Here is a 25259-nt window from a genome sequence, read left to right as displayed (position 1 = left end):
TAGAATCCATGAGTTTGCAGGTTTGATCCCTGGCCTCACTCAGTGGGTCAGGAATCCGGCACTGCCATGAGCTATGGTGTAGGTCGAAGACACGGCTCAGATCTCACAATGCAGTGGCTGTGGCATAGGCCAGTGGCTACAGCTTCCATTCGACCCGTAGCCTGGGTATTTCCACATGCCACAGGTGAAGCCCTAAAAACCAAAAAAAAAAAAAAAAAAAAGAGAAAAAGAAAAGAAAAAAAAAAAAAGCAAGAAAGGCAGCCAGACAGCCCTGAGTTCAAAACCTGCCCATTCGGTCATCTGAGTGGCTGTGGACTTGTCACCTAACCTTTCGGGGACTCAGCTGTCCTTACTATAGAACAGAAATACCGGAGTTCCCGTCGTGGCGCAGTGGTTAACGAATCCGACTAGGAACCATGAGGTTGCGGGTTCGGTCCCTGCCCTTGCTCAGTGGGTTAACGATCCGCCGTTGCCGTGAGCTGTGGTGTAGGTTGCAGACGCGGCTCGGATCCCGCGTTGCTGTGGCTCTGGCCTAGGCCGGTGGCTACAGCTCCGATTCAACCCCTAGCCTGGGAACCTTCATATGCCGCGGGAGCGGCCCAAGAAATAGCAACAACAACAACAAAAAAAAGACAAAAGACAAAAAAAAAAAAAAAAAAAAGACTCTGCTTTTAAAAAAAAAAAAAGAACAGAAATACCACCACGTGCCCTGCAGGGGACTCGGACGGATCTACAACCTCAGATGTAATGTACCCAACACTGTACATTCAGAGCTCAGTACACAGTAGGGAAACAGCAAAAAATCACCATGATCATCAAGAAAATGAGGGAGTTCCCTGGAGGCCTAGCAGGTTAAGGATCTGGTGTTATCACCGCTGTGGCTCGGATCATTGTTGTGGCATGGGTTCAGTTCCTAGCCTGGGAACTTCCACATACCACAGGTAAGGCCAAAAAAGGAAAAAAAGAAAAGAAAAGAAAATTAGTAAGTGCATTTTCATTCTAACCCTTAGGAAGACTTTTTCACTACTGCTCAAAGGGCAGCAACCTCAGCATCTTATCACAGGACGCTTCATAGAAATGCAGAAAAGCTCAGGACCCCCTGTCCCCACATCTACTGAATGAGAATCTGCGTTTTAACAAGATTTTCTGCGAGTCAAGTGCACAGTGAGTTTAGAGGAGCTCTGTGGAAAACTTAAGATTTGGGGTCTTTATCCTAACAGATATGGGAAGCAAATGAAAAAGTGCCAGCAGATTTTGGGGAGGGAATCAGAAAGGGGGTAGAACTTATCCATGATTACTCCTTGGGCAGTAGAGGGGGGTGGAGGGGCATTGTGGCAGGGGAGGGGACGGCAGAGTGGCTGTGGAGAGACTTCCTGAATGCAAGAAGCTCCGAAAGGATCCCCGGGAGATGAAAAGATCCCCCTGAGACAATAGACCAGTGGTTCTCAAAGTGTGGTCCCCAGACCAGCAGCATCAGTATCCCCCGGAAACTTGTTAGAAATGCATGTTCCCCGGCTCTAGCCCATTCCTACTAAATCAGAAGTTCTGTGGGCAAGGCCCAAGGACCACCCTTCAGGAGATACAAGAAGCTTGGAGAATAGTCTCTCAGCTGCAGGAAGGCTAAGGAAAGGAAGAGGCAGGACCACACCGGAAACCCGCAGCCCTCCCCGGACCAGCTCCCACCTGCGCACGATGGGCAGCATCCCCCATCTCCGGAGGGAAGCGGGTGGGAACAAACAGCTTCACACGTCACCTTTGCACAGGTCACCTCCCCGTCCTAGAAGCAGAAGCAGGAAATCCAGCCACCACAAGGCCCCAGGCACCGGACCAGGGAAACCCCAAGGACCCTCACACCCACCTCGCATGAGCACTGGGAACAGTCAGGCTCTGTCCAGCGGCTCCCTGACTCATACATGGCTCCAAGGTGCCAACAGGCAGAGGGCCCTGGTGCCAGCTGCGTGGCCTCGGGGCCCCTGGGCAAGGAAGGGGTCACCACCGCCTTCTCTTGGAGTTGTGAGGGGGGTCCGAGGGTCCCCAACAGAGAGGCACTAGGCACGGGGGTGGCCACTGTGGTGGAGAGCAGCTGCGACAGGGCAGAAGGGGAGGCCGTGGGGAGCCCGGGGGTGGGAAACGGCAGCCGCGTGGTCCTGACTCCAGGAGGGGGCCCTGGAGCCCCGGAAGGAGGGCTGTGTCCTGGCGAGAGGGCGGGCCGGCCTGCCTCTGGAAGCAGCAGTAGCATCTTAGGGGGATGCTGCAGAGGCTGCAGGATGGCAGATGGAGCCAGCACGGCTTTGGGGAAGGCTGAAACGGAAACACAGAGGGGTCTTGAGGGAGGCAGCAGGTGCAGAAGGCGAGATTCAAGGGGCATAGCCTCAGCTCCATCCCCACAAATCACTGAACATCTCTGGGCCAGTTTCTTCATCAACATGATGGGTTTTTGGTGGGTTTGTTTTTTTTTTTTAATTTGTTTGTTTGTTTTGTCTTTTTAGGGCCAAGCCAGTGGCATATGGAGGTTCCCAGGTTAGAGCTGTAGCCACAGGCCTACACCACAGCTCCCGGCAACGCTGGATCCTTAACCCACTGAGCGAGGCCAGGGATCGAACCCGCAACCTCATGGTTCCTAGTCGGATTCGTTTCCGCTGAGCCACAACGGGAACTCCAGCACGATGGGTCTACCACCACCAGTTCAACCTCAAACCGATGGGGCTACGGTGTCGATCAAGGGAGAAGATTGATGAAAAAGTACCAAAGGAGGAGTTCCTATCGTGGCTCAGCGGGTTAAGGACTCGATCTTGTGTCCCGGAGGATGTGGGCTGGATCCCTGGCCTCGCTCAGTGGGTTAAGGATCCAGTGTCGCTGCAAGCTGCGGTGTAAGTCTCAGAGGTGGCTTGGATCCAGCATTGCTGTGGATTTAACCTCTAGCCTGGGAACCTCCCTGTGCCGCAGGTGCGGCCATAAAAAATAAATAAATAAATAAATGAGGAGTTCCCACCGTGGCACAGAGGAAATGAATCCAACTAGGAACCATGAGGTTGCAGGTTCTATCCCTGGCCTCACTCAGTGGGTCGAGGATCCAGCGTTGCCGTGAGCTGTGGTGTATACATCGCAGACGCAGCTCGGATCTGGCATTGCTGTGGCTCCCGAGTAGGCCGGAGGCTACATCTCCGATTGGTCCCCTAGTCTGGGAACCTCCATATGCCTCGGATGCGGGCCTAAAAGGACAAGAGACAAAAAAATAAAAAATAAAAAAATTAAATAAATAAGTGAACAACTTAAAAGTACCAAATGAGCAGGCCAAAGTTACAGGTTGGTGATGCTGGAAGTCCAGCGGCTTCAGAGGCTGCAAAATCAGATTCTTCTCCCTTCCCTTCCTGGCCTGCCGCAAAAGAGCCTCGGGTTTTCCTGAGCCAAGCAAACTTTCTCTAAGCCCTTGGGGATCTGTCCTGGGAATGACCCTTCCCTCCTCCTGTGTCCCAACAAGTCCAGAGTGTGTCCCCTGCTCCCCCATCCAGACGTGGCTTCCCAGAAGATGCTGAGGCTCAGGGGGAGGAAGGGTCCAGGGGCCTCTTGGGTCCCATGGCAGACAGACCTCCCCATCCAACACCAACACAGGGACAGTGAATATTTCCCCACAGCTGGACACCGATGGCCCAACAGTCTGAAAGACAGGGAGAGTCCAAAAAAAAAAAAAAAAAACCAAGAGAGGAGAGAACAAGGTGGATTGTGGGGCAAGGGTGAGACAGAGGAGGAAGGGAGAGAATCACAAATGGAGTGAGATGGGAGAAAACAGGCCAGGCTGGGTGGGGGAAATGGGGTGGCCCAGCTCAGACCATCACAGGGGATCACGAGATGGAAAACTGGCCTTGGACTAGAAAGAAGGCCATCGGCGTTGACATGACAGTATACAGACAGACGTGTACAGGCGCGCTGTTAAAGCAGGGCAGAAAGCTGACAGCACCCTGCCCAAAACATCTGTCCCTGGGAGCCCAGGTTACTGAGACTCCTATGTCACATGCCCGTTTATCATTGCTTTTTGTTTTTTAAGGCCACATCCAGGCATATGGAAGTTCCCTGGCTAAAGGTCAAAGTGGAGCTGCCGCTGCCAGATCCCAGCAATGTCTGCAACCTACACCCCGCAGCTCACGGCAACGCCAGATCCTTAATCCACTGAGTGAGGCCAGGGATCCGACCCGCATCCTCATGGATGCTAGTTGGGTTCCTTACCGCTGAGCCACATGGGTAACTCCCCCTCTATCACTGTTTTTTGCTGTTTTTTTTAACTTCCCGTTTATGATCTGGAGGGAAACAGAAGGACTGGGGAATAGTGAGAGGAAAAAGAAGAATGGATAAAGGAGACTGAGAGGACGAAAGGGGCGGGTGTTAGGATAACAAACAAGATGAACTGAAAAAAGCGTTGAGGGGGCAAGAGAGACAGCCCTGCTCCGGGTGGGTGGGGCCTAGGGCTGGGGGCGGGGCCTGGAGTGGGTGGGGCCCAGCGCCGGGTGGCGGGTGGTGGCGGGGGATGCTGGACGCTCACCTTCACAGGACACTCGATCAGCTCGGAGCCTGAAGCCAGGTCGGCAGGTGCACAGGAAGCTGCCCACGGTGTTATGGCAAGAATGGTGACAGACTCGCCTCTCCAGCGGCCTCCGACACTCGTTTACATCTGCAGGAGAGCCTCACTACCAACGGCTGCCCTGTCGGAGTTCTTCTTCCTCCATTCCGTAGCCCAGAAGGCTGGGGGAGTCTCCCTGCCACGTTCCTATGGGGTCCATCCCTGCCCCGGGGTGCCGACGGGACTCAGACGTCTGGCGGGGGGGCTAAATCTAGGGCTAGTCCCATTGGAAGGTTCATCCATCCCATAGGCATTTCATGGATGCACGCATGACCCATGACCCATGCCCCAGCACTGCAGCAATGATTAAGTGCTGGCTGGTGGGGATGGGCCCCCCCTGGGAATCTCATCTCCAAGCCTTCCACCATCCTGCCATCGGCGTTGGGTGGTGTGGGCCCTTCTGAAAAAGAGTCTCAAAAATCCCTGCACTGCTTAGGGCAGGCTTCAGGACAAACACCCAACTCTGCTAGAACAAGGTCTTTTTTCAGGCCCATGGGACCCCACCTTCAACCCATGAGCCAAGCTCCAGCCAAACATGCCAATCCCTTTCTGGAAATTTCTGCTAATGGGCTGAGAAAACAGGGGTCTCCTTCTAAACCAGAGGAACCAAGACATAACGTGCTTTATTTACCAAGGGGAGCAAAGGCAGCCAAGAAAATGGGTGAGCAGAGAGGAATCCTTGGGGTGTATCTGGGAGAGGGTGGAAGAGAAACATAACAGGATGAAAGTGGCATGTGGCCAGGAAAAGTCCAAGACAAGGTCTTCCATTAGGAGCCACGCCAACCCCGGGGAAAGGCAGGCTCTGAGCAAAGGCTCAAGGCGCTGGCAGGCTCCAGGGAACCAGGAGGTCTGGACTGTTGACCTGTCCTTGCCCCTGGGCTCACCCTATCCATCTTCCTGATTGGCAGCCTAAGTGTGAAGACAACAGGGTCCCAGGCCTTACCTACACAGGAGTGCCGGTTGCCATGGAGATGGAAGCCAGTCCTACAGGAACACCTGTAGCTGCCAATGCTGTTTTTACATCTCTGCTGGCAGGGGGTCCCAAGGCATTCATCAGTGTCTGGAAGGGAACAGGACACGGCTGGAGCTCATTTCCTCATGGAGTTTTGGAAATATGTGGTCCTCTCAACCTCTCTTAATTACCATCTCCTACCCAACTCCTAACCCTTCTCCGTCTCACCACCTGCATTCAGTCTATCAACTCCAAAGTCCTCCCTGGATCAGCCCGCTTCTCTCCATCCTCACTGCTATACCCCAGCCCAGGGTACCTTTGTCTGAAGGATAACAACAGCCTTGTGTGTCTCTCTGCCTCTCCCTGCACTCCTCCCAAGCCACTCTCTCCCCAGCCTCCAGGAGGTTCTGACCAAAAGACACCTTTGATCAAGCCACTCTCTGCTTAAAACCCCTACAAGCACCAATGCTGCACCGTAGCGCAGGAGCCCTGAGCTGCCTTTCTCACCCCCTCCCCGCCCCTCTCCTTCGCTCTGGCCGAAATTCTTGCCAGCTGACAAATGCACCACACTCTTGTGGTCCTCTCCCTTTGCTGGGGTTCTCCTTCCGCCTGGAAGGCCTTCCTGTCTTGTCTGGCTGGAAAACTCCTATTCATACATCAAAACTCCGCTTTTATACCACCCCCTCTGTCAAAGCTTCTCCAAGCCATTGTTTGAAACTGGAAATAATCTACATGTTCATTTAGAAGAAAGAGTTAGTAAACTATGGGATCTTTGCACTGCAGAGTACCAGGCATCAGGTGGAAAGAATAAAGAATAAAAGAATAAAGCAAGTCTTTTGACCCTGCTGTGGCAAGATCTTTAAGACAGATTATTGAGGGAAAAGAAGCAAGCAGAGGAATGACTGGTTCACATCGCAGCTCTAATGTGATCTTGAGCAAGTTAATTTCTTTAAGCCTCAGTATTCCTATCAGGAAAGTGGAAATAAGCAGTATCGATTTCATAGGACAATTTTGAGGATGAACTGCGAAAACGCATATTGGAGTTCCCATTGCAGCTCAGCCATAATGAACCTAACTAGTGTCCATGAGGACGTGGGTTCGATCCCTGGCCTTGCTCAGTGGGTCGAGGATCCGGCCTTGCTGTGACCTGCGGTGTAGGTTGCAGATGCAGCTCGGATCTGGTATTGCTGTGGCTGTAGTGTAGGTCGGCAGCTGTGGCTCTGATTCAGCCCCTAGCCTGGGAACTTCCATATGCCATACCCGAAACCCCAAAAAGACAAAAAAGAAAAGAAAATGCAAATTACATGTTCAGCATGGTACCTGGAGCACAGCAGTTCGACAACTGTTAGCCACCCACCTCTTATCATCCTGTCTCTGTGAATGCATAAGAATGTATGCACATGTACTGGGCAGAGGCAGGCAGGGGCCTCATCAGATTATTAACCAAGTGCTGTGGATGAATTGCATTGCCTCCAAATTCGTATTTGGAAGCTCTAACCCCCAGTAATGTGATGGTGTTAGGAGGTGGGGCTTTGGGAGGTAATTAGGTTTAGATGAGGTTTGAGGCTGGGGCCCTCACAATGGGATCAGTGCCCTTAGAAGAAAAGCCACCAGAGAGTTTGCTCTCTCTCTGCCCTGTGAGGACACAAAGAGAAGGCAGCCGTCTGCAAGGCAGGAAGAGAGCCTCACCGATAACTGAATGAGCCAGCACCTTGATCTTGGACTCCCAGCCTCGGGAACTGTGAGAATACATTTCTATTGTTTAAGCCGCTCAGTTTTTGACATTTTGTTACAGCAGCCCAAGCAGATACTAAGACCCAGGATTATTCTCTAGAGAGTGCAGAGGTTGGGAGTGGGAGAGAGGGCCTGAGGGTAGTGCCATGACTTTTTAAACTTCTTAAATAATTTATGTAAACCTGGAGTTCCTGTTGTGGCTTAGTAGGTTAAGAACCTTTAACCCACTCAGTAGGCTAAAGGATCCGGTGTTGCCGTGAGCCGCAGTGTAGGTCACAGACGCAGCTCAGATCTGGGGTTGCCATGGCTGTGGCTGTGGTGTAGGTCAGCAGCTGCAGCTTCGATTCGACGCCTAGCCTGGGAACTTACAGATGCCATAGGTGCAGCCCTAAAAAGAAGAAATAATAATTTATGTACATTTCAATCACATGGAAAATGATACCACAGTATCAAGAGGAGCTTCTGTCTTAGCTGCCTTGTTAAAGACAGAATGTCTTCTTACATAATTTCTGTAAAGAAAAAATCATTTTTAAAGACGTGTAATTAGTTTAAAAGATCTCTCTCGGAGTTCCCGTCGTGGCACAGTGGTTAACGAATCCGACTAGGAACCATGAGGTTGCGGGTTCGGTCCCTGCCCTTGCTCAGTGGGTTAACGATCCGCCGTTGCCGTGAGCTGTGGTGTAGGTTGCAGACGCGGCTCGGATCCTGCGTTGCTGTGCCTCTGGCGTAGGCCGGTGGCTACAGCTCCGATTCAACCCCTAGCCTGGGAACCTCCATATGCCGTGGGAGCGGCCCAAGAAATAGCAACAACAACAACAACAACAAAAAAAAAAAGACAAAAAGACAAAAGACAAAAAAAAAAAAAAAAAAGATCTCTCTCATCTCATTCACTGAGGAGAAGAGTCTTTCCCTTCCCTGGGTTCCCACAGGACGTATCCCTTGTCTCAGCCTCACCTGTTCTTCCCCTCCCCACCAGACGGGGGCGCTGTGTGTGTGTCTTCAGAGCCTGTGAACCAAGTGACTCAGTCACAGCATGTTTCTTTCTCCCGTAGCCCCACTGGACCTGTCACGGCCCTGTCGCCTTGGTCCCCACAGTGGCCTCCTCCCCCTGATTTGCCTGCTCTGCCTGCCCTAGGTCTCTCTCAGCCTCTTACCCCACCCCCCCACAACCCCCACGCTTCAATATGGCAGCAGCAGGTTCTCATGAGTCATGGTCCAGAGCCTGGATGCAAGCGGACTCCTCCTCCTACTGATGATGGCGAAGGTGAAATGCAATGATGCCTGCAGAGCCGAGGGCGGGCTGGCAGGGCCACCAGTTCAATGTCAGAGTCTAACAGCAGTGGGGCCGGCGCCATCATCCCCCCTCCCAGAGCCGCTCACCTTGACAGCTATGGCGGTCAGCGGACAGCTGCATGCCCGGCCCACACTCGCACACGAACCCGCCTTCCGTGTTCACACAGTGGCCCTCACAAGAGGCGCTTAAACACTCATCGATATCTGGGGAGAGAGAACACACTCCTGCAGAGCCCACTCTGAACGTGCTTCAGGTGCAGGGAGAAAATCCACCCCAAAGGACTCTGTGCTGACACGGGGCGGGTGGGCTGCCCTCAGCGGGGTGGAACCCCCGTCCCCACCCCAGGGAAAAGGGCACAGGAAAGTCATCGGGCTTTGGGGGGGGGGGCCTGGAACGAAGGGGCCAAGGGACAGGCCTCTTTTTAACCCACGCAGAACAGATGATGGAGAAGCTGGCTGAGACAGAACCATTTCCCACAATCCCTCCTGCAGGGCAGCCCCCCAAGGGCAGAGGGAGTGGGCAGGAAGGCTGATTAAAATCCCCTAAATGCTTATTGAGCACTGCCTGTGTGCAGCAGACCTGGAGGGGGACAGTCGAGGACACAAATATGACTAAGACACAGCACTGACTCTTCCGACGGCTGCGGTCTGAGAATGCAGGAGCCACGACACACACCCGGGAGAGGCCGGCGTGTGGCTGGTGATATGTGCTCCACAAGGAACTGCTGGACCACAGCAGGTGCACAGGGGTGGAGAGAGGGACTGCAAGGACCAAGAGGCATCAGGAGGCGTGCCCACCGAGTGGAGAGAGTCTGAGGCGCTTCCAGGAAGCGCAGGGGATGCCGGGAGCCCAGTCTGGCTGGAGCCCAGGTTCCCATGTCATCAGGGGGCAGTGGGAGGCCGGGCTGGAAAGGCACAGCTGTTAAGGTGCAGCTGTGGAGGAGCCCAAAAGAGTTGTCGAGGCTTGCCCAGGGTCGGGGTGACTGGATCCAAGTAGTGCTTTAGGGAGGATCAGGCCCGAGGAGGAAGGAGATTGGGAGAACTCCAAGGCACCCCTTCCTAGCTCAGAACCGTGGCGGCTCTGGAGAGCCTATGAATTCAGCTCTGCCCCTCCAGTCCACTCTGCCCGCCTGAGTCTCCCTCCCACCCCCGGCCCCCATAGCCACTGGTCACCTCCATTCTCCTTTCTTGCTCTTCCCACCACAGGGACCTCCGGGATCACACCCATTGCCTCTAAGAAGCCCACCCTGACTCACCCCATCCCACTGGGCCCCTTTGGACGGTGGCCAGTGCCCCCCTGCTCTGCGCTTGCTTTGACATTGGTCTCTGGCTTCTCCTTGGTCCAGTTTGCCCCGCAGTGAGAAATGTGTCTGGAAACTAGTTCAACTTCCCAGAAGGGGGTGGTGCCCGGAGCACCAAAACTCCTTCATGGGACCCTTGACCCAATAGTTCTCCTTCTGGGGACAGTCAGAGAGGCCAACAAGAAGCTTCTTTATTGCAGCATTATTTATAGCAGCAAAACATTGCAGACAAGCTAAGGGTGGATAGCACAGAATTAAGTACTTGAAGCAGCCCCATCCACAGCCATTAAAAAATGATATTGTAGAAGATCCCGTTGTGGTTCAGTGATTAACGAACCCGACTAGTATCCATGAGGATGTAGGTTCAATCCCTGGCCTCGCTCAGTGGGTTGAGGATCTGGCATTGCCCTGAGCTGTGGTGTAGGTCGCAGACTCGGCTCGGATCTGGTGTGGCTGTGGCTGTGGTATAGGCCGGCAGCTCCAGCTCCGACTCAAGCCCTAGCCTGGGAACCTCCATATGCCACGAGTGCAGCCTGAAAAAGTAAAAAACAAACCAAAAAATGCTATTGTAAGGACTATTCCCTGCTCACAACGCAAAGTGAGAAAAATAACAAATGAAAACTATAGATAAGGTACAATCCCACTTGACACACATATACCCACAGTCACACACACACACGGACACACACACACACCAGGGGAAAGAGCAGAAAAAAAATATGTTCACTTTAGTAACAAATATCTCTGGGTAGGGACTTCTGGGACACGTTTATTTTCACAATTCTACCCTTCTCTTACTTTCCAAATGTTCCAAAATAAGTTATTCTTTTTCTTCTACATTCAAGGGAAGAAAAATTATTTTTATAAAACCCAAATTCAAGGAAAAAAAAAAGTTTCAAGCTCTCTGGAAGAACAGGCTAGAAACTGGTCACAACAGCTGCCTCTGGGGACAGGAACAGACTTTGCCTGTCCAAACTTTTAAAAATCATGAACAAACAATACTTGTATGAAATAACGCTTGGATTTCGCTGGCCTCATCCTTCAAATGTCACTTTCCTGAGGGAGCCTTTTGTGATCAAGCCCAACTCCTGGCCCCACAGGGCTGGCTCCCTGGCACCATGCACTCCACCAGTGACAGGCTTATTACGTGGGATTGTCATTGTCCTGATTTTTTTCCCTATCCCACATTCTGAAGCAACACATTCTGAAGCCCTCCAAACCCCAGCCCCAGCTCAGATCCTGGTCCTTAAGAGGTGCTCAGTAAGTATTTAGGAAAGAGCTTGCCTGCCTGCCTCTCACAAAGCTGAGATGCTCAGCTTTGCTTCAGCATCTCTTCGGAGACTCCGCTTCGAGGACAGGGAGGAAACAGCATTTCCAGCCACCCGGCCCGCTCCCCGCTGTTCCCAGGCCTCTCACCAGTACACCTGATGCCAACAGCTGTCTCTGTCATCGAGAAGCCCACGGGGCACACTCGGGCCACCTCCTGACAGCCACCGTGGTTACAGGTAAGGTCACAGCCGTACTCCCCGCAGGGTCCGTGGGCTTCTGCAACAGGTACGACACCCATCAGAATGCAACCCACCGAGGTCCCAGCCGCCCTCCCCTCCCCGGGCTCCTCCTAAATTCTGTTGGGGAGGTGGCTCTGGAGGCAAACAGACGTGAGTTTAAATCCATCTCTGCCACTTACTAGCATATAACCCTGCGTGAGTCACTAGGTTCTGTGCCTCAGTGTCCTGATCTACAAAACGGGAATGAGAACACCCACCTAATAGGGCTGTTTGAAAATGATATGCTAGGGCACAAGTGCCCAGTGCCCGGCACATAACCTCAGTGTAAACAGAGTTCTTCCCGTCAGCCATTGCCCACCCCCAGTTACCTGGGCAGGTGGCCCCTTGCTCTCCATCCTGGCAGGAGCAGACATTGGGAGCGATGCAGATGCCACTCCCGCAGCCAAAGGAGCAGAGGGCTGAGAGGAGAAAGGCAGGTGAGGGAGTGGGGGCTAGGGCCCCCCACCTGGCCCTCAGGCCAGCCCAGGGAATGCGGAGGACGTTCAGGGCACAGGGACAAGCACTTACGAAGGGTGCAGTGCCCGCTGCCCATGGAGGGTGCCCAACCAGGGCAGCAGCCACTCCCAAATCCCGAGAGGCAGACGTGGGGGCCCAGCCGGCGTCTGCAAGAGAGGAGAGAGCACCTTCCATGTTCTGAACCAGGGGAGGATTCATCTACAGGGCAGTGAAAGCCTCCAGTCAGTCAGTAAGTCAGTCGACAAACAGTTCTGAAGACTTCTTCCTCTCATGCTCCCGCTCCACGGAGAGGGGCAATGGGAAGTTTCCAAAGAAAAATGACCCAGAGAGTCAGTCCCCCTTGGAGGCAGGACAAAGACAAAGGTGTCAGAGAACAGACACTTGTCTCCTACAGATGCCAGATGCCCGCCACATGGACACAGCAAAGAGGAGCCTCAGGGCTGAGGAGGGAAGACTGCACTGGATGAAGAGCCCCAGGGATGGCTGCCTCAGGGCCTTTGCACTTGCAGTTCCCTCTATCAGGGAGGTTCTGCCTCAGGGCCTTTGCACCTGCAGTGTCCTCTATCAGGGAGGTTCCCACCCCCCCTGGCCCCCGCTTTTACCCAGGTCTCTCTGCTCATGTCACCTTCTCAGAGAGGCCCTAGTTGTCCACCCTTACCTTGGGTTATTCTGCTTCATAACCCTTACTTCCTGGGACATGAAATTACTTATTAACTTGTTGATTTGTTCATTGCCTGGCTCCCTTACCATTCCCTGAGGACAAGGGCTTCATCTTTGGCTCACCTCCACACCACGGGCAGCGCCTGGCACACCGCAGGTGCTCAATAAATGACTGTTGAGGGAAAGGCTGAGAAGGGAAGCCAGCAGAAGAGAGGAAGGGGGTGGCAGCCCCCAGGAGGGCTGGAAAGATGTCATTCCCCAGGCGACATTTTTTGGGGGGAAGGAAGGAGCAAGCCACCCAAAGGAGTGAAGGCGAACCGAGCGTGCCGGAGGCCAGGGGAGGCAGTACAGCCGTGAATAAGCCGCTTTCCCCTCCTTCGAGGGGAGACAAGGAACCAGTTGATAAGAACATAGCATGGGGCGTTTCTATCGTGGCTCAGCAGTAAAGTAACCAACCCGACTAGGACCCATGAGGATGTGGGTTCGATCCCTGACCTTGCTCAGTGGGTTAAGGATCCGGTGTTGCCGTGAGCTGTGGTGTAGGTTGCAGACGCGGCTCAGATCCCTGGTTGCTGTGACTGTGGCGTAGGTCAGCAGCTGCAGCTCTGATTTGACCCCTAGCCTGGGAACTTTCATATGCCGCAGGTGCAGCTCTAAAAAGACAAGAGAAAAAGAACATAACGTGACAAGTGCCACAGGGGAGGTTTCCTAGGCCGAAGTCGGAGAGAGGGTAGGGGCAGCCGGTGAGAGTGGAGGAATGTTCCAGGCAGAAGGAGACAATGGCTAGAACTGGTTCTGCGATGGGCTGGGCGGAGGAGGATGAAGTCCAGCCTGATTTGAACTGGAGATCCTGGTGCAACAGAACAGGGACAAGAAAACCCTTCCCAACTGTATTCTATCTGTGTTTGGAGGCTGATGGGAATATTCTGCCAGTCAGGCAGTCTGAGAGCACCCACCATGTGTCAGGCACCACAGCAGCCACTGGTGACACCAATGGAGGAACAGACTCAGTCTGTTCTGGGAGAGGATAATCTGTATCAAAAGGGACAAGGATTCTAGCAAGGGACACTCGGGGCACATGGCAAAACAGAAACGTCTGCAGAACACTGTCCCTGGAGCCTCCGAGAGCCTTTTCCCTCTCTGAAGTCATCGCAGAAGAAGAAGGGGCCCTGGAAGGGAGTAGGGGTGTGGCAGTGATGTCTGACCCGCTGCCCTTGCTGCAGCCATTATGGCAGCAGCCTGGGAAGGAGGGGCCGGCAGCTCCTGCTCCTCAGAGGGGACTCTCAAAGGGACAGGGATGCCACCAAGTTGGCAGATGGAGAGATGCCCGGGAGGCCGGTGGAGCCTCACCGCTCGGGTGGGCAGGGGCCTAGCGCCCGCCAGAGCGCCCCAAGGAGCCTAGGGAGGGCGGCGTCGCGGAGACAGGTGGCAGGCAGGAAGGCTCTGACACGCCGCGGAGCCGGGCCGATCTCAGCAGGAACTGGCGGTGGCCGCGGAACACACGTGCGAGCTGCGAGCCCGGCGGGGCCGTCCCCCTCGCGCCCCCCGAGGCCGTGGCCGCGGGCCAGGCCGCCCGCTGACACCGTGTTCCCTCGCTCGGAGCATCACGCACACACGCGCTCGGCCCGCAGCGGCCCGGCCTCCGCCGGGAGGAGACACGAGGGGAGGGCGGCATCAATTGGGAAAGAGCAAAGGGGCAAACACCCCACCCCCGCCCGCGCGCACACACTGGCGGAAACCGAAACATAACCCTGGGAGACCCCGGCGGTTCCAAGGTCCACGGCGTGCGCAGAGCCTGGACTCAGGCAAAGCCCCCAGCCCCAGAGCGCCGGCGCCACCGGGCAGGCCAGGCACTGCCTAGGCAGCAAAAGGCAGCCAGTCCGGGAACCAGGTGGCATGTCCTGGGGTCCCCGAGCCGGGAGTCCGCGCTCCACCGGACTCAGAGCGGCTCACCCAGCGCCTGGATCTCCGTTCCCCTCGCCAGATCTTAAGTCAGGACAGCCCCCGCCAGGGGCGCAGAACGAGCACCCTCCCAGAGCACTGGCTGGGGCCCCTTTGTCCGGACCCCCTGGGCTGCGCCCGCGCGCGGACGGTACCCCCGGGGGAGCCCCAACCCGCGGCTCCTGGACGCCCCTCCGCGCCTCCCCGCTCCGCGCCGTTAGCACTCCTGCGGAGGGGCAGGGCAGGGGCGCGGGGCGCTTACCTCTCGGCCCCGAAGTGCCCGGGCGTCTTCCTCCCGGTGTAGCCGCGGGCCGGGGTCCCTGGTAGCAGGAGCGCGACGCAGGCGGCCCGGAGGAGCAGTCCGGCCCACATGACGGGCGGCGGCGGGTCCCCCCCGGCTCGGCTGGGCTCCGGCGCCGCGCGCGGGGGAGGGGGCTCCCGGCCCTCGCCCCTCCTCCTGGCGCCCGGGAGCGAACCAGCGAGCCCCGAGCTGGCACGCGGAGCCGAGCAGGGGGGCTGGGGACGCTGAGAGGAGGGGCCGGGGGCCGCGCGGGGCCGCGGCCGACGGCTGGGGGTCTCTGGCACCTCAGAAAGAAACGCACAAAAGGCAGCGCCGCCCGCCCGCCAGTGGCCTCCTGGGGAGGCGCGGAGCACCGGGCGGGGGCAAAGATCAGGGACCCCTGGGGGCGGGGTTTCCTCCTCGGCCCACACCCCCTGCCCGGGTTTGGGAAGTCGGCTTCCTGCGAAGGGCTGTGGGCGTCAGACTGAGGCCCGGGGAGGAAAGAGATTCGGGGAACAAGGCTGGCGCTGGAGGCTGCGCGTCCCGGGTATTGCTGGTTTCGGCGGAGCCCGAGATGCCCGTGTGGTGCAAGGAGGTGGGACGCTGAATCGTCTCACTGCTGGGCACTTCTAGGCGTGCTCCCAGCAATGCCAGCAGGTCTGCACCCTCACCCTGGGTGCCCAGGTCAGTGGGTCCACTTGCTCCCTGGTCAGAGGGCACTAGCCGGTCTCGAACCTACAGACTCCTCTTTATCCCCTTCTGCAGCTGCCCCAGGCCACAGTCAGAGACCACAGGCAGGGAAGTGGTGAGCAGGTGGTGGATGAAAATCGGGATCACCCACCTGGGAGAAAGCTGAAAAGAGAACCAAATTCTACCCTCCGCTCTGTGCAGGAACCCTCCTTAGCCACCCAGACCCAGTCAGTCGAGCTTCTGCTTAAACACTTCCTGGGATGAAGATCTCACTACCTGTCAAAAGGCAGCCCACGGAGTTCCCATCGTGGCGCAGTGGTTAACGAATCCGACTAGGAACTATGAGGTTGCGGGTTCGGTCCCTGCCCTTGCTCAGTGGGTTAAGGATCCTGCGTTGCCATGAGCTGTGGTGTAGGTCGCAGATGCGGCTCGGATCCCACGTTGCTGTGGCTCTGGCGTAGGCCAGAGGCTACAGCTCCAATTCGACCCCTAGCCTGGGAACCTCCATATGCCGCGGGAGCGGCCCAAAGAAATAGCAAAAAAAAGACAAAAAAAAATAAAATAAAATAAATAAATAAATAAAACAAAAAAAAAACACAAACAAACAAACAAAAAAAAGGCAGCCCAATCCAATTTTTAATAACCCCATTAGGAAGTGTGAGGAAGTGCTTTTCCTTCCCAGCTAAATAACCCAGTTCCCTTGGTTCTACCCCTACAGCAGCCTTCCCACTGACCACCTCAGCCTGTCACCAAGGTCCTTAACACTGGTGGCCACAAATAAACGTGGCGTGCCAGCAGTGGTCTGGACTCTCTCTCGCTTCCTCCCAGACACCATGCTTCTATTAACACAGCCTAATATTACTTGGCTTTTTTGGCAACCCCATGATGCTGTCAGTTCCTAAGCTTACATTTACAGGAAAGGAGAGAGTCTCTGGTGTTTTTTGTTTTCATGTTTTTATGTTGTTACTAACTACAAGCTGCTAGATCGATTTCCTCACCTGAACCCATATGGTTGAGTTTTTGCAGATGTTCGAATTTAGACATGTTATCTCACCTCGTTAGACCCATCTAGGCAACAAACTCTTAGGAAGTAAGTTGTCGAAATATCCTATATCATAAGATGAATGCTACTTCCATATGTATGTCCATGCTGAGTCCGAAGGACCCTCAGAATTTTTTTTTTTTTTTTTTTTGTCTTTTTGCTATTTCTTGGGCCGCTCCCTCGGCATATGGAGGTTCCCAGGCGAGGGGTCGGATCAGAGCTGTAGCTGCCAGCCTACGCCAGAGCCACAGCAACGTGGGATCTGAGCCATGTCTGTGACCTACACTACAGCTCACAGCAGCACCAGATCCTTAACCCACTGAGCAAGGGCAGGGACCGAACCCGCAACCTCATGGTTCATAGTCGGATTCGTTAACCACTGCGCCACGACAGGAACTCCAGGACCCTCAGAATCTTAAGGCATCTTTTCCTTTTATCTCAAAGCATTGAAAGGTGCACTTTTTCCCACTCTTCCACTCAGGCTGCCTTCCTGTTATTTACAGAGTGCTTCCATGGCCACCTGCAGTGTTCACAGTCAGAAATTTAGCCCTGAATTATTCACTAGGGATAAACAGAAAGTCCTTCTTTTTGACTCGAGCCCGTTAAATCTGTCACACCGCTTGCCTTTATCATCACTGCCTGGACCCACCACTCACATAGGCCCTCCTCCTTCCTGGCCCTGAGAAGCGATCCCGAAATTCTCAATACATTTACACAGAACGAGTTTCCTTCCGCACACCTGCCAGCCTCGTGCCATCTTCTCCTACACTCCAGCACACCTCAGCAACCTCCATCCCGAATTCGACTTTATGTTGCCCTGCCCCCTCCATCTCACCCCTGGAGTCTGACAGGCTTTTCCCCACATTGCTCAGTGGGCAGCTCGAGATGCAACTTTGTGCTTCAGGAGAATCCTCACCCACCCTCAGGAGGAGCTCAAGACATAGAAGACAGTAAATTCCCACCCGGGAACTTTGAAAGACACAACTTTCTAAATCTAGCCCCTAACATTTGTTTCCTTTGACCTTATGGCATTCACCTTGCTCCTCATATCAGTTTGCTTCTTTAGTTTGATGTTTGCTGTTTTCTCTTTTTCCTGTCTTTTGGTTTGGCTCCTCAAAGTTTGGACCCTGAGAGTCACTCACTTCACATCCTTCATCTTCAAGGACTAGTTTGAGGGAGTTCCTGTCGTGGAGCAGCAGAAACGAATCCAACGAGGAACCACGGGGTTGCGGGTTTGACCCCTGGCCTTGCTCAGTGGGTTAAGGATCTGGCGTTGCCGTGAGCTGTGGTGTGGGCCGCAGTCGTAGCTCCAATTTGACCCCTAGCCTGGGAACTTCCATGTGCTACGGGTGTGGCCCTAAAAAGCAAAAAAAAAAAGACTAGTTTGAGCCCTTACAATTTCTCAGTGTCCTCCTCCGTGGCTTGTGGCTTCTCAGTAACAAAAGGGACCCTCCACCAAGGGCGGAGGATTCAAGTTGTTGTTGGCTATAGAAAGAAGGCCTCTGGCTTGTGACCCTTCCAAATGGTCATGTGATGAGTCAGTGTTTCTATTCTTCTCCCAAAGGTCCATTCGTGCGGAGGCCTGGAGTGAGGCTAGCTCATCAGCGCCTTCATGGAAAGGAGCCATTCCAGCTGGCTGTAGCAAAGCTCCAAAGGCAACCTTTCACCCCGGGAGAGGTGATTAATGGTTTTAAGAGAGGAGGTGGGAGTGTGGCAGCAGAATGGCAGTTTCCAAAGGATTGCTGGGATTCAATCCGGAGTGAATATACCCAAGATCATAGGAAACAAAAAACAGCAAGGACTCCAGTTTCCAGAGTCAAGACTGAAGCCACTGGTAATAACCTTCGCCTTAAGGTAGCAGGTCTCCATGGCTGCAGGTCAGACCACTGAAACGCACCAGAATGATCCCAACACATTCTGTCTTTCTGACCTGGGCACCTTCTCGTCAATCCTCAAATCTAGGATTAAATTTTTTAAATAATCACAATCTGGAGACCGTTGCTCACGTCTGCCTCATCGAAGCTGGTCTCTGGCATGGGGGCAGGCCTTTTCAACTCAAACCATGACTTGAAGAATTCAAATCACAGTGTTGAATTTCAAGTTCAAACTGTGGTTTTTGAGAGATGATTACTTCTTCCCTTAAGACCCTTATCCCCACCCTCAGAAACCCCAGGAGAGGAAGGAGAAAAGAACTGTGATGAAACAAGGAATGCCTCCAGGGAAGGAAACTTACTCCAGAAGACCCCCAAAGCAGAGATGCTTCCTTGCTCTTTTCCTTTTAAGCTGGAATCTCTCAAAGCCACAGTTTGAACTTGAAACCACAATTTTCCTGACACTGTATCAAAGGCTGGTCTTAAAGGAGCCAGCAATATGCCTGGGATCAACCCTGCTCCAGTGTTGGGACAGAGCAGCCTTTATTCCCCCTGGATCATTGGAAATGTGGGCCCAGACACTCTGACCCACTGAGCTGGAAGAAGACAGGCTCTGTTCGCTGGACAGGGGGGTGAACCCCAAATGTGCCCTGCTCCTGTATTTTCAAACCTAAGGCATCAAAGGTTTACTCAATTAAACCAAAGGAAATATGATCAGAATCCAAAGGGCATGTGGCAACAGGAAACTGGGAGGTGCACGAGGAGCAGTGCCTGGGGGGTTAGCTGGGGGGGGTTGTTGGCTGAATGCTGCACACACATCTGGCTGTAAAATGACGTCAGGAAAGGCAGCCCAAGCCACCCCCAGGCAAGGCACGTTACTAACAGAGGCAACTGGGAATCAAACAGTGACTACGGAGTCAAGGGCAACCAAAGACCACGCCTCTGAATTTCACAAACCTGACACCCATCATCCTTGGGATACCGCCAAGAGCCATCGCATGGCAAAGGAGGTACAGATGTTACTCCTTGAGAGCAACGTTCCAGCACCAAGGACAAGGGGCTGCTACAGCAGCCGTGAAGGAGGGAATATCGAGCTTGCAGGAAACTGGGCACAGTCTTGAGGATGGTGGAGAGCCAGGCGAGGGAAGAAAAGCAGGAACGAATGGATCTTTCGTCTTAGACTCTACTTTATTTGGTAAAACTCAGAAACTAACCACCAATTCACGTCCCCCCACCTCCTTCCCTCTGAAGAAGGCAGCTCCCCAGAGACAGAAAGGCTGTGGCTTGGTGATCATCCACCATCGCAGGTTTTACACTCGGGAAGCCCACGGCCTGGTGGTCAGGCCTCCAGCCCCAGAGCTCTCAGAGGCAGCAGAAGAAAGCACAGGAAGCTCTCACTTCAAAGACAACGGGCCCCTCCCCTTCCCCCCCTCCCACAACCTCCCCACAGCCCCATCCTAAATAAAAAGATAGTAGAGGACAATGCACGAGTGTGGGAGACACACACACAGAGCTTCCTTTCAGCCAAAGAGCTGCAAGAGTGCCCCCAGAAGGAGGACAGCCGGGGCTACACCAATCAAGGCTTGGTGGCCCCAGGTGATGGCTGGAATCATGTGAGACTGGTAAAAATCCAGGGAGAAAATATTTCACCTTCAGCCCTTTCCCAGGTCTCCAGTGAACTGGTTTTAGTTCTACAAAATCCCCGTTTCCACACAGGTAGGCTGTGGCTTGCGGGCAGCTGGCTCAGGGAAAGGTTTCCCGCGGCCAAGAAGACAATGGCGGGGGAGGAGGAGGAGAGCAGGAGGGCAAAGCCGTCAGAGAGGGTCTGGGAAAGGGGAGCCCTGCCCGGGGCTAATGGATCCGAGTCAACTCCTCCACGACCTTGATCAGGTCATCTGCGGTGGCCTCTCGCTTCATTCCGCTGCCATCGTCGTACTGCAACGAGGAAAGGAGGGATGGGGGCGTGAGGGGGGCCAAGAGGGTGCTCTCCCTCCCCTGGGGAAGGGGACACCCACCACGAGGGAGGCACCCCCACTCCACCACTGCCATGGCCGGGAGGAAGGACCCATCATCGGAACTCCTTGCGGGTACAGGTCAGCAAGGTCTGCTGACAGCAAAGCTGTCCGGAGGCCGCCACCTGGTGTGTACCTCCCGCTCCCCCAGGGTGGCCCCCAAAGGCACCATCGCCAGTGAGCAATACCCCAAACTCCAGCACTGGAAACTTCTCTTCCCCGCCCCCTTTCTGAGATCCCAGATGTGGCTGAACGTGCCCTCGCTGCTAAAGTTACAGCACTCGATGCCTGGTGGGGGGACCCGCAAGCCTCAGCTACGTCTCCTTGCCCTTGGACTCCACTTTCCCACATGGGCAGGAGAGAACTTAGAAGGGCTGCTGGCACGTGGGAACCAGAGAGGAGAGGCCCGGGAGGTCTCCCAGCGTGCCTGCCCTGCTACCAACTTGTGTATCTGGCCCAGGGCTGAACACAGCACAGCTCACCTGTAGGTTGGCCACAACCTCCTGCATCTTGGGTCGGCTGATATCCAGGAAACTCTCAATCAAGTCTCCATCAATGAAGCCTGTGGCCGGTTCAGTCTTTCGTTCCGTATGAAAGGATCTCCAGGTGGACAGGCGAGTTAAGGAATGTGCCAATCGTTTGGAAAGAATAAACATCCTTACTCTGAGTCATCCCCTCCTCTGCACAAGACCACAATCGAAAGTCATCATCAGGGAAGCTCCCTGGTGGCCCAGCGGGTTAAGGATCCGGCATCATCACTGCTGCAGTGGCTCAGGTCACTGCTGCGGCCAGGGGTTCGATCCCTGGCCTTGTGCATGCCATGGGTGTGGTCGAAAAAATAAAACACAATTTAAAAATTAAAAAAAAATCTTCAGGATGAGAATAGAAAACAATAGTTCCAACTAAAAATCACACTGCTTTTTGGGACACTTTTGGAATTTCAAAGACCTGTAAAATTACTACTTTATCCAATAATTCTCAACTGGAGTAATCTTCAAAATAACATTTTTAAAAATACAGATTGAAGAAAAAAACTACAGATACAGCTTTTAGTTCAGAGCCTGGACACATATAGATGTTTTTCTCACAAGTCCTCCAGGTGAACTGGACGCTTGCCTGGGAAGAACCACTCTTCTAGGTCTAGCCTTGACTTTCATGGACAAACTGAGGCTCAGTGAGACAAGAAATGTGCCAGAAGTCCTGCTGGTTATCAAAAAAAAAAAAAAAAAAAAAAATGAAATCAACCCATCGGCCCACCTCCTCTGTGGCTGAGTTGGGCTGTACCGCCGTGCATCAGAGCCCGACCAGCCTCACAGACAGGAACCCCTCCTGCCTCCGCTCCCGAGGTCCCCTTAGCTCTCCCATAGTAAACACACTTCCAGCGGTACTTGGATCTTGGGTGTCCTAGGGGGCTGATCCTTGGGCTTCCAGAGCTGGCAGCTTCTTCACTTTCCCCCTCGTTCTTCTGCCAGCCTCTCTAGTAAGGGGCCTCAGACACTGCTGCCCACAACAGGATCTCTGAAAGGATGTCCCTGAGTTGTGATCTAAACTTAGGTTCGACATGCAACTTCAGGAAGGCCAGAGGAAGCCCACGTTTCAGGAGCATGAATGTACGTTTTCAAGAAGAACCAGTCAAGCTGGGTGCTAAGTACATGGGGATTCATTATACTGTTCTCTCCACTATTGTGCATTTGAAATCTTCCCTAAGAAAAACTTTTTAAAAAGGCTGTTGCCCACAGAAACCTCATCTAGACATTTCCTCAAGAGACGGCAGTTTTTCCAGAGGCTGCTTCGGGGAGTGTAGTTCTCCGTCCCGCCAGCGCAGGCTTCCTGGGGCGGGGCGCCCCTGGGAAGGATATAAGGAGTGCTCAATCTTGCCCACGCTTTTGATGACTTTATTGAGTCGATTCTGCATGTCCAACAAGAGGTTGTACCAGCTCTCTGAGAGTGACGTCACCAGGCCTGAAGAAGCAAAGGGAGCAGGAGCTGCAGAGTGCCCCAGAGCCCACAGCGAGCACTGCCCACCAAGGGCGGCCGGGGCAGCAGCCCGATGCCCTGCTCTCGCCTGCCTCTCACCGTGGGGACGGTGATCCCAGGAAGGAGGCCTGTGTGGGAGCTCAGCCCCAGGGCTCCCGCTTACCAATCATGCCGTTGACCGTGCCGAAGAGCACCGAGCCCTGTGTGGGGGTGGAGGTCTCGCCCAGATTCTGCATGACCAGCGAGCCATGGCAAAAGACGTTGACGAATTCACCCAGGTGGAAGAGCCCCACCTCCTGGAGGTGCTGCCGCTCCTCGTCGGTGGTGGCGGCGCTGAAAGGCGGTGCAAGAGAAACTCACCACCCCGACTTCCTGCCCCCTCCCCACCCCGCGACAAGGACAGAGCCCGGAGGCCAGATTCCCTGGTGAGCCCACCACCCACTCCAGAGCGGAGAAGCCGGCCGGCAGAGGCTCATCTCCGCAGCCCGATTCCCTCATGGAATCCCTGGCCTCTGTGAAGAGGAGCACCTGAGCCCGAGACAGAACCACTGTCCTCGAGCTCGGCAGACCCGGGGCCCCAGCCCCCACCGCTCCCACCGCCAGTCCCTCACCTATCCTTCTGACACACGAACAAGTTAAAGGCATTTTCGGCCCCCAGGAAATTGTCATCATCCAAGATCTCCACAGCACTCATCCAGTTGGGGTTAAAGTCTCGAGCAATCTTACAACAGACAAGGCACAAGAGGAAAGACCCCCCAGAAAGTCTGCATGGAAGCCGGTGCTGGCGCCTGGCCGAGAGCCAGCCCCACCCTGTGTTCAACCACCGCCTCTCTAGAGAGATCCTGCCCCCTTCTCTGGCCAACCCGGCCCATCTGGTTGAAATGCCCAGAAATGGAGCCTACTCAGAGCTCAAGTGGGGGCGGGGGGCCCCCCAAAACTACTTCATAGATGCAGAACCTATGCCCCAGGAATGACATTTCCGCCCCCACCAGGCTTGAACATCCCTCACCGGCGGAGAGATACCTGCAGGGGCCGCAGCTTCAGTGGGCGCCCCGCCCCCGCCCCGATACCTCTTCGAAGTTGCCCTCCATGGGCTTGTAGGCCAGCAGCAGCACGGAGCGCATGAGGTCGCCCACCAGGATGAAGTCGCCCTTGGTCTTCAGGTAGAGGGCCATGATGTTGTTGTAGTGATTGCACTCGGTGCGGAGCTCCTTCTCCGTCGTCCACTCGTAGAGCCGCACCTGGGACGGGCATCGCGCTTCGCTCAATCCCGGGAGCCCGGGTCCTCTCGGAATGACTGTTTCTCCAAACCCCCCTCAATCCTCCATCTGCAGCCCCATTTACCAAAGGGCAACGCACGTGAAATGCTTTGGGTGGCACTTGGATGACCAGTTTTTATTTCCATATTAGACATTTATGAAAGATGAAAAGAGAGTGAACACATGAAACTAATGATACAAAGGTTCCCTTTGGATAAAGAGACGGTCCATCTCCAATTTCCTCATCAGGACACACATGATCACCTCCCAACGAACTGCCTTTCTGAACCCTTCTCGAAACTCACACATCCCTGGCACCTTCTGATGGGAACCTGATAAACAAAGAATATAGAATGGGAAAGTCTAACAGAAACTAAAGGGCTCTAAAGGACTGGCATCTGTGGCCTCCCCTCCACTGAGAGGGGGAAAAAAAAATACCCTTTTTTTCCTTCTCCACTGCAGTGTTTCTTCAGTTACAACCACATCTCCAAAAGAATACAGGTGCTTGACAATGAGCAGACAGATGAGCAGATATTTGGCACCGCACAGCCCAGATCCAGGCAGCCCCACCCATGGCCCCTGCACATACGGAAACTCCTGGGCAGAAAACATTAAGCCGTGATTTCTCCAGGTGTGTCCAAAGAACCCTGGCTCCATAGGTGTGCCTCTGAGAGTCACTTGTAATAATTACAACGGCTACCACACTTCCATCGGTGGGGTCAAGGGGGCCTAGGACGCCTCAATTTGGGGTAAGACAGCCTGGCTGGGCCCCCACACTTCCAAGAGTGGAGTGAGAAGGGGCTGAGAGCCAGAAACACACCCCACACCTCCCTCCCCACCCTCCCAGCCTCTCCCCGCCTGGAGATAGTCAAGACCAAGGTGAGACACCACCAAAATCCGAGACCATCACTCTCAACCCAAGAGTCCCCGCACTGTCCAATGTGGCAGCCACCAGTCACACATGGCTACCAACACCTGAATTGTGGCTAGCCCAACCCGAGATGTGCTGTAAGGGTAAAATACCCACCACGTTTGGAAGTCTTGGTATGGAAAAAAAGGTAAAATATCTCACTGAATTTTTTTTATACTGATGACACGTTGAAGTAATATTTTGGTTCTAATGAGATAAATAGAACACATTGCTAAAACTGATTTCACCTGCTTTTTACTTGTAAACATTGACTACTAAAGTTTAAAAATTCACATGTGGGGAGTTCCTGCTGTGGTACAGCAGAAATGAATCTGACTAGGAACCATGAGGTTGCAGGTTTGATCCTTGGCCTCGCTCAGTGGGTTAGGGATCCGGTGTTGCATGAGCTGTGGTGTAGGTGGAAGACATGGCTTGGATCTGGTATTGCTGCGGCTGTGGTGTAGACCGGCAGCTATAGCTCCGATTAGACCCCTAGCCTGGGAACCTCCATATGCCGTGGGTGCGGCCCTAAAAAGACAAAAGACAGGAAAAAAAAAAAATCACATGTGGCTCCTATATTTCTATTACGTAGCAGGGAAATCTTATAATCCAACTTTACACCCAATGCCTCCCAATGTCCGCATCTGCTCACTGGGCCCTCTGGAATATACGGTCACCAGTCACGGGCAATCTGGACT

The 25259-nt window shown here is 54.1% G+C and overlaps 2 protein-coding genes and 1 long non-coding RNA gene across 35 annotated transcripts in view; 1 reads left to right on the top strand and 2 right to left on the bottom strand.

Annotated features, from left to right (window-relative positions):
- VWCE (von Willebrand factor C and EGF domains) overlaps positions 1-14921 on the bottom strand; it is a 33097-nt gene extending 18176 nt beyond the window's left edge. For 11 of the 30 annotated variants that reach the window (XR_014836937.1, XR_014836940.1, XR_014836935.1 and 8 more), the window contains exons 1-9: positions 14783-14921; positions 11971-12065; positions 11772-11861; positions 11312-11440; positions 8682-8798; positions 5559-5675; positions 4538-4666; positions 1859-2301; positions 1684-1777 (exon numbers count right to left, since the gene is read on the bottom strand). Coding sequence is in view for 20 of the 30 variants with exons in the window: in XM_003122650.7 (XP_003122698.5) it covers positions 1684-1777; positions 1859-2301; positions 4538-4666; positions 5559-5675; positions 8682-8798; positions 11312-11440; positions 11772-11861; positions 11971-12065; positions 14783-14892 (1324 nt within the window). In the remaining 10 variants the exon portion in view is untranslated. Of the gene's footprint in view, positions 1-918; positions 1778-1858; positions 2553-3111; positions 3403-4537; positions 4667-5246; positions 5306-5558; positions 5676-8681; positions 8799-11311; positions 11441-11771; positions 11862-11970; positions 12066-14782 lie in introns of all 30 variants that reach the window. The other 19 variants (XR_014836933.1, XR_014836939.1, XR_014836932.1 and 16 more) reach the window with 7 other exon arrangements.
- Positions 14922-15264: 343 nt separating this feature from the next.
- Positions 15265-21283, top strand: LOC110259248 (uncharacterized). The gene is made up of 2 exons (XR_002341473.2): positions 15265-15484; positions 18097-21283. It is a non-coding gene; the product is annotated as an uncharacterized LOC110259248 (long non-coding RNA).
- Positions 19573-25259, bottom strand: part of DDB1 (damage specific DNA binding protein 1) — a 30136-nt gene continuing 24449 nt past the window's right edge. Inside the window, exons 22-27 of one of the 4 annotated variants that reach the window (XR_014836930.1) lie at positions 23463-23633; positions 23004-23113; positions 22556-22725; positions 22159-22377; positions 20898-21615; positions 19573-20338 (exon numbers count right to left, since the gene is read on the bottom strand). Coding sequence is in view for 2 of the 4 variants with exons in the window: in XM_003122651.7 (XP_003122699.3) it covers positions 20255-20338; positions 20898-21021; positions 22275-22377; positions 22556-22725; positions 23004-23113; positions 23463-23633 (762 nt within the window). In the remaining 2 variants the exon portion in view is untranslated. Of the gene's footprint in view, positions 20339-20897; positions 21619-22158; positions 22378-22555; positions 22726-23003; positions 23114-23462; positions 23634-23766; positions 24898-25259 lie in introns of those variants that run through there. The other 3 variants (XM_003122651.7, XM_085010962.1, XR_014836931.1) reach the window with 3 other exon arrangements.

Source organism: Sus scrofa, chromosome 2, assembly GCF_054392235.1.
Source record: "Sus scrofa isolate SSC_HxYL_T2T_F1_AM1 chromosome 2, Sscrofa_HxYL_maternal_Yorkshire_Landrace_v2.0, whole genome shotgun sequence".
Classification (NCBI taxonomy): domain Eukaryota; kingdom Metazoa; phylum Chordata; class Mammalia; order Artiodactyla; family Suidae; genus Sus; species Sus scrofa.
Note: the sequence above shows the minus strand (reverse complement) of the source record. Positions and strands in the feature narration are given on the sequence as shown.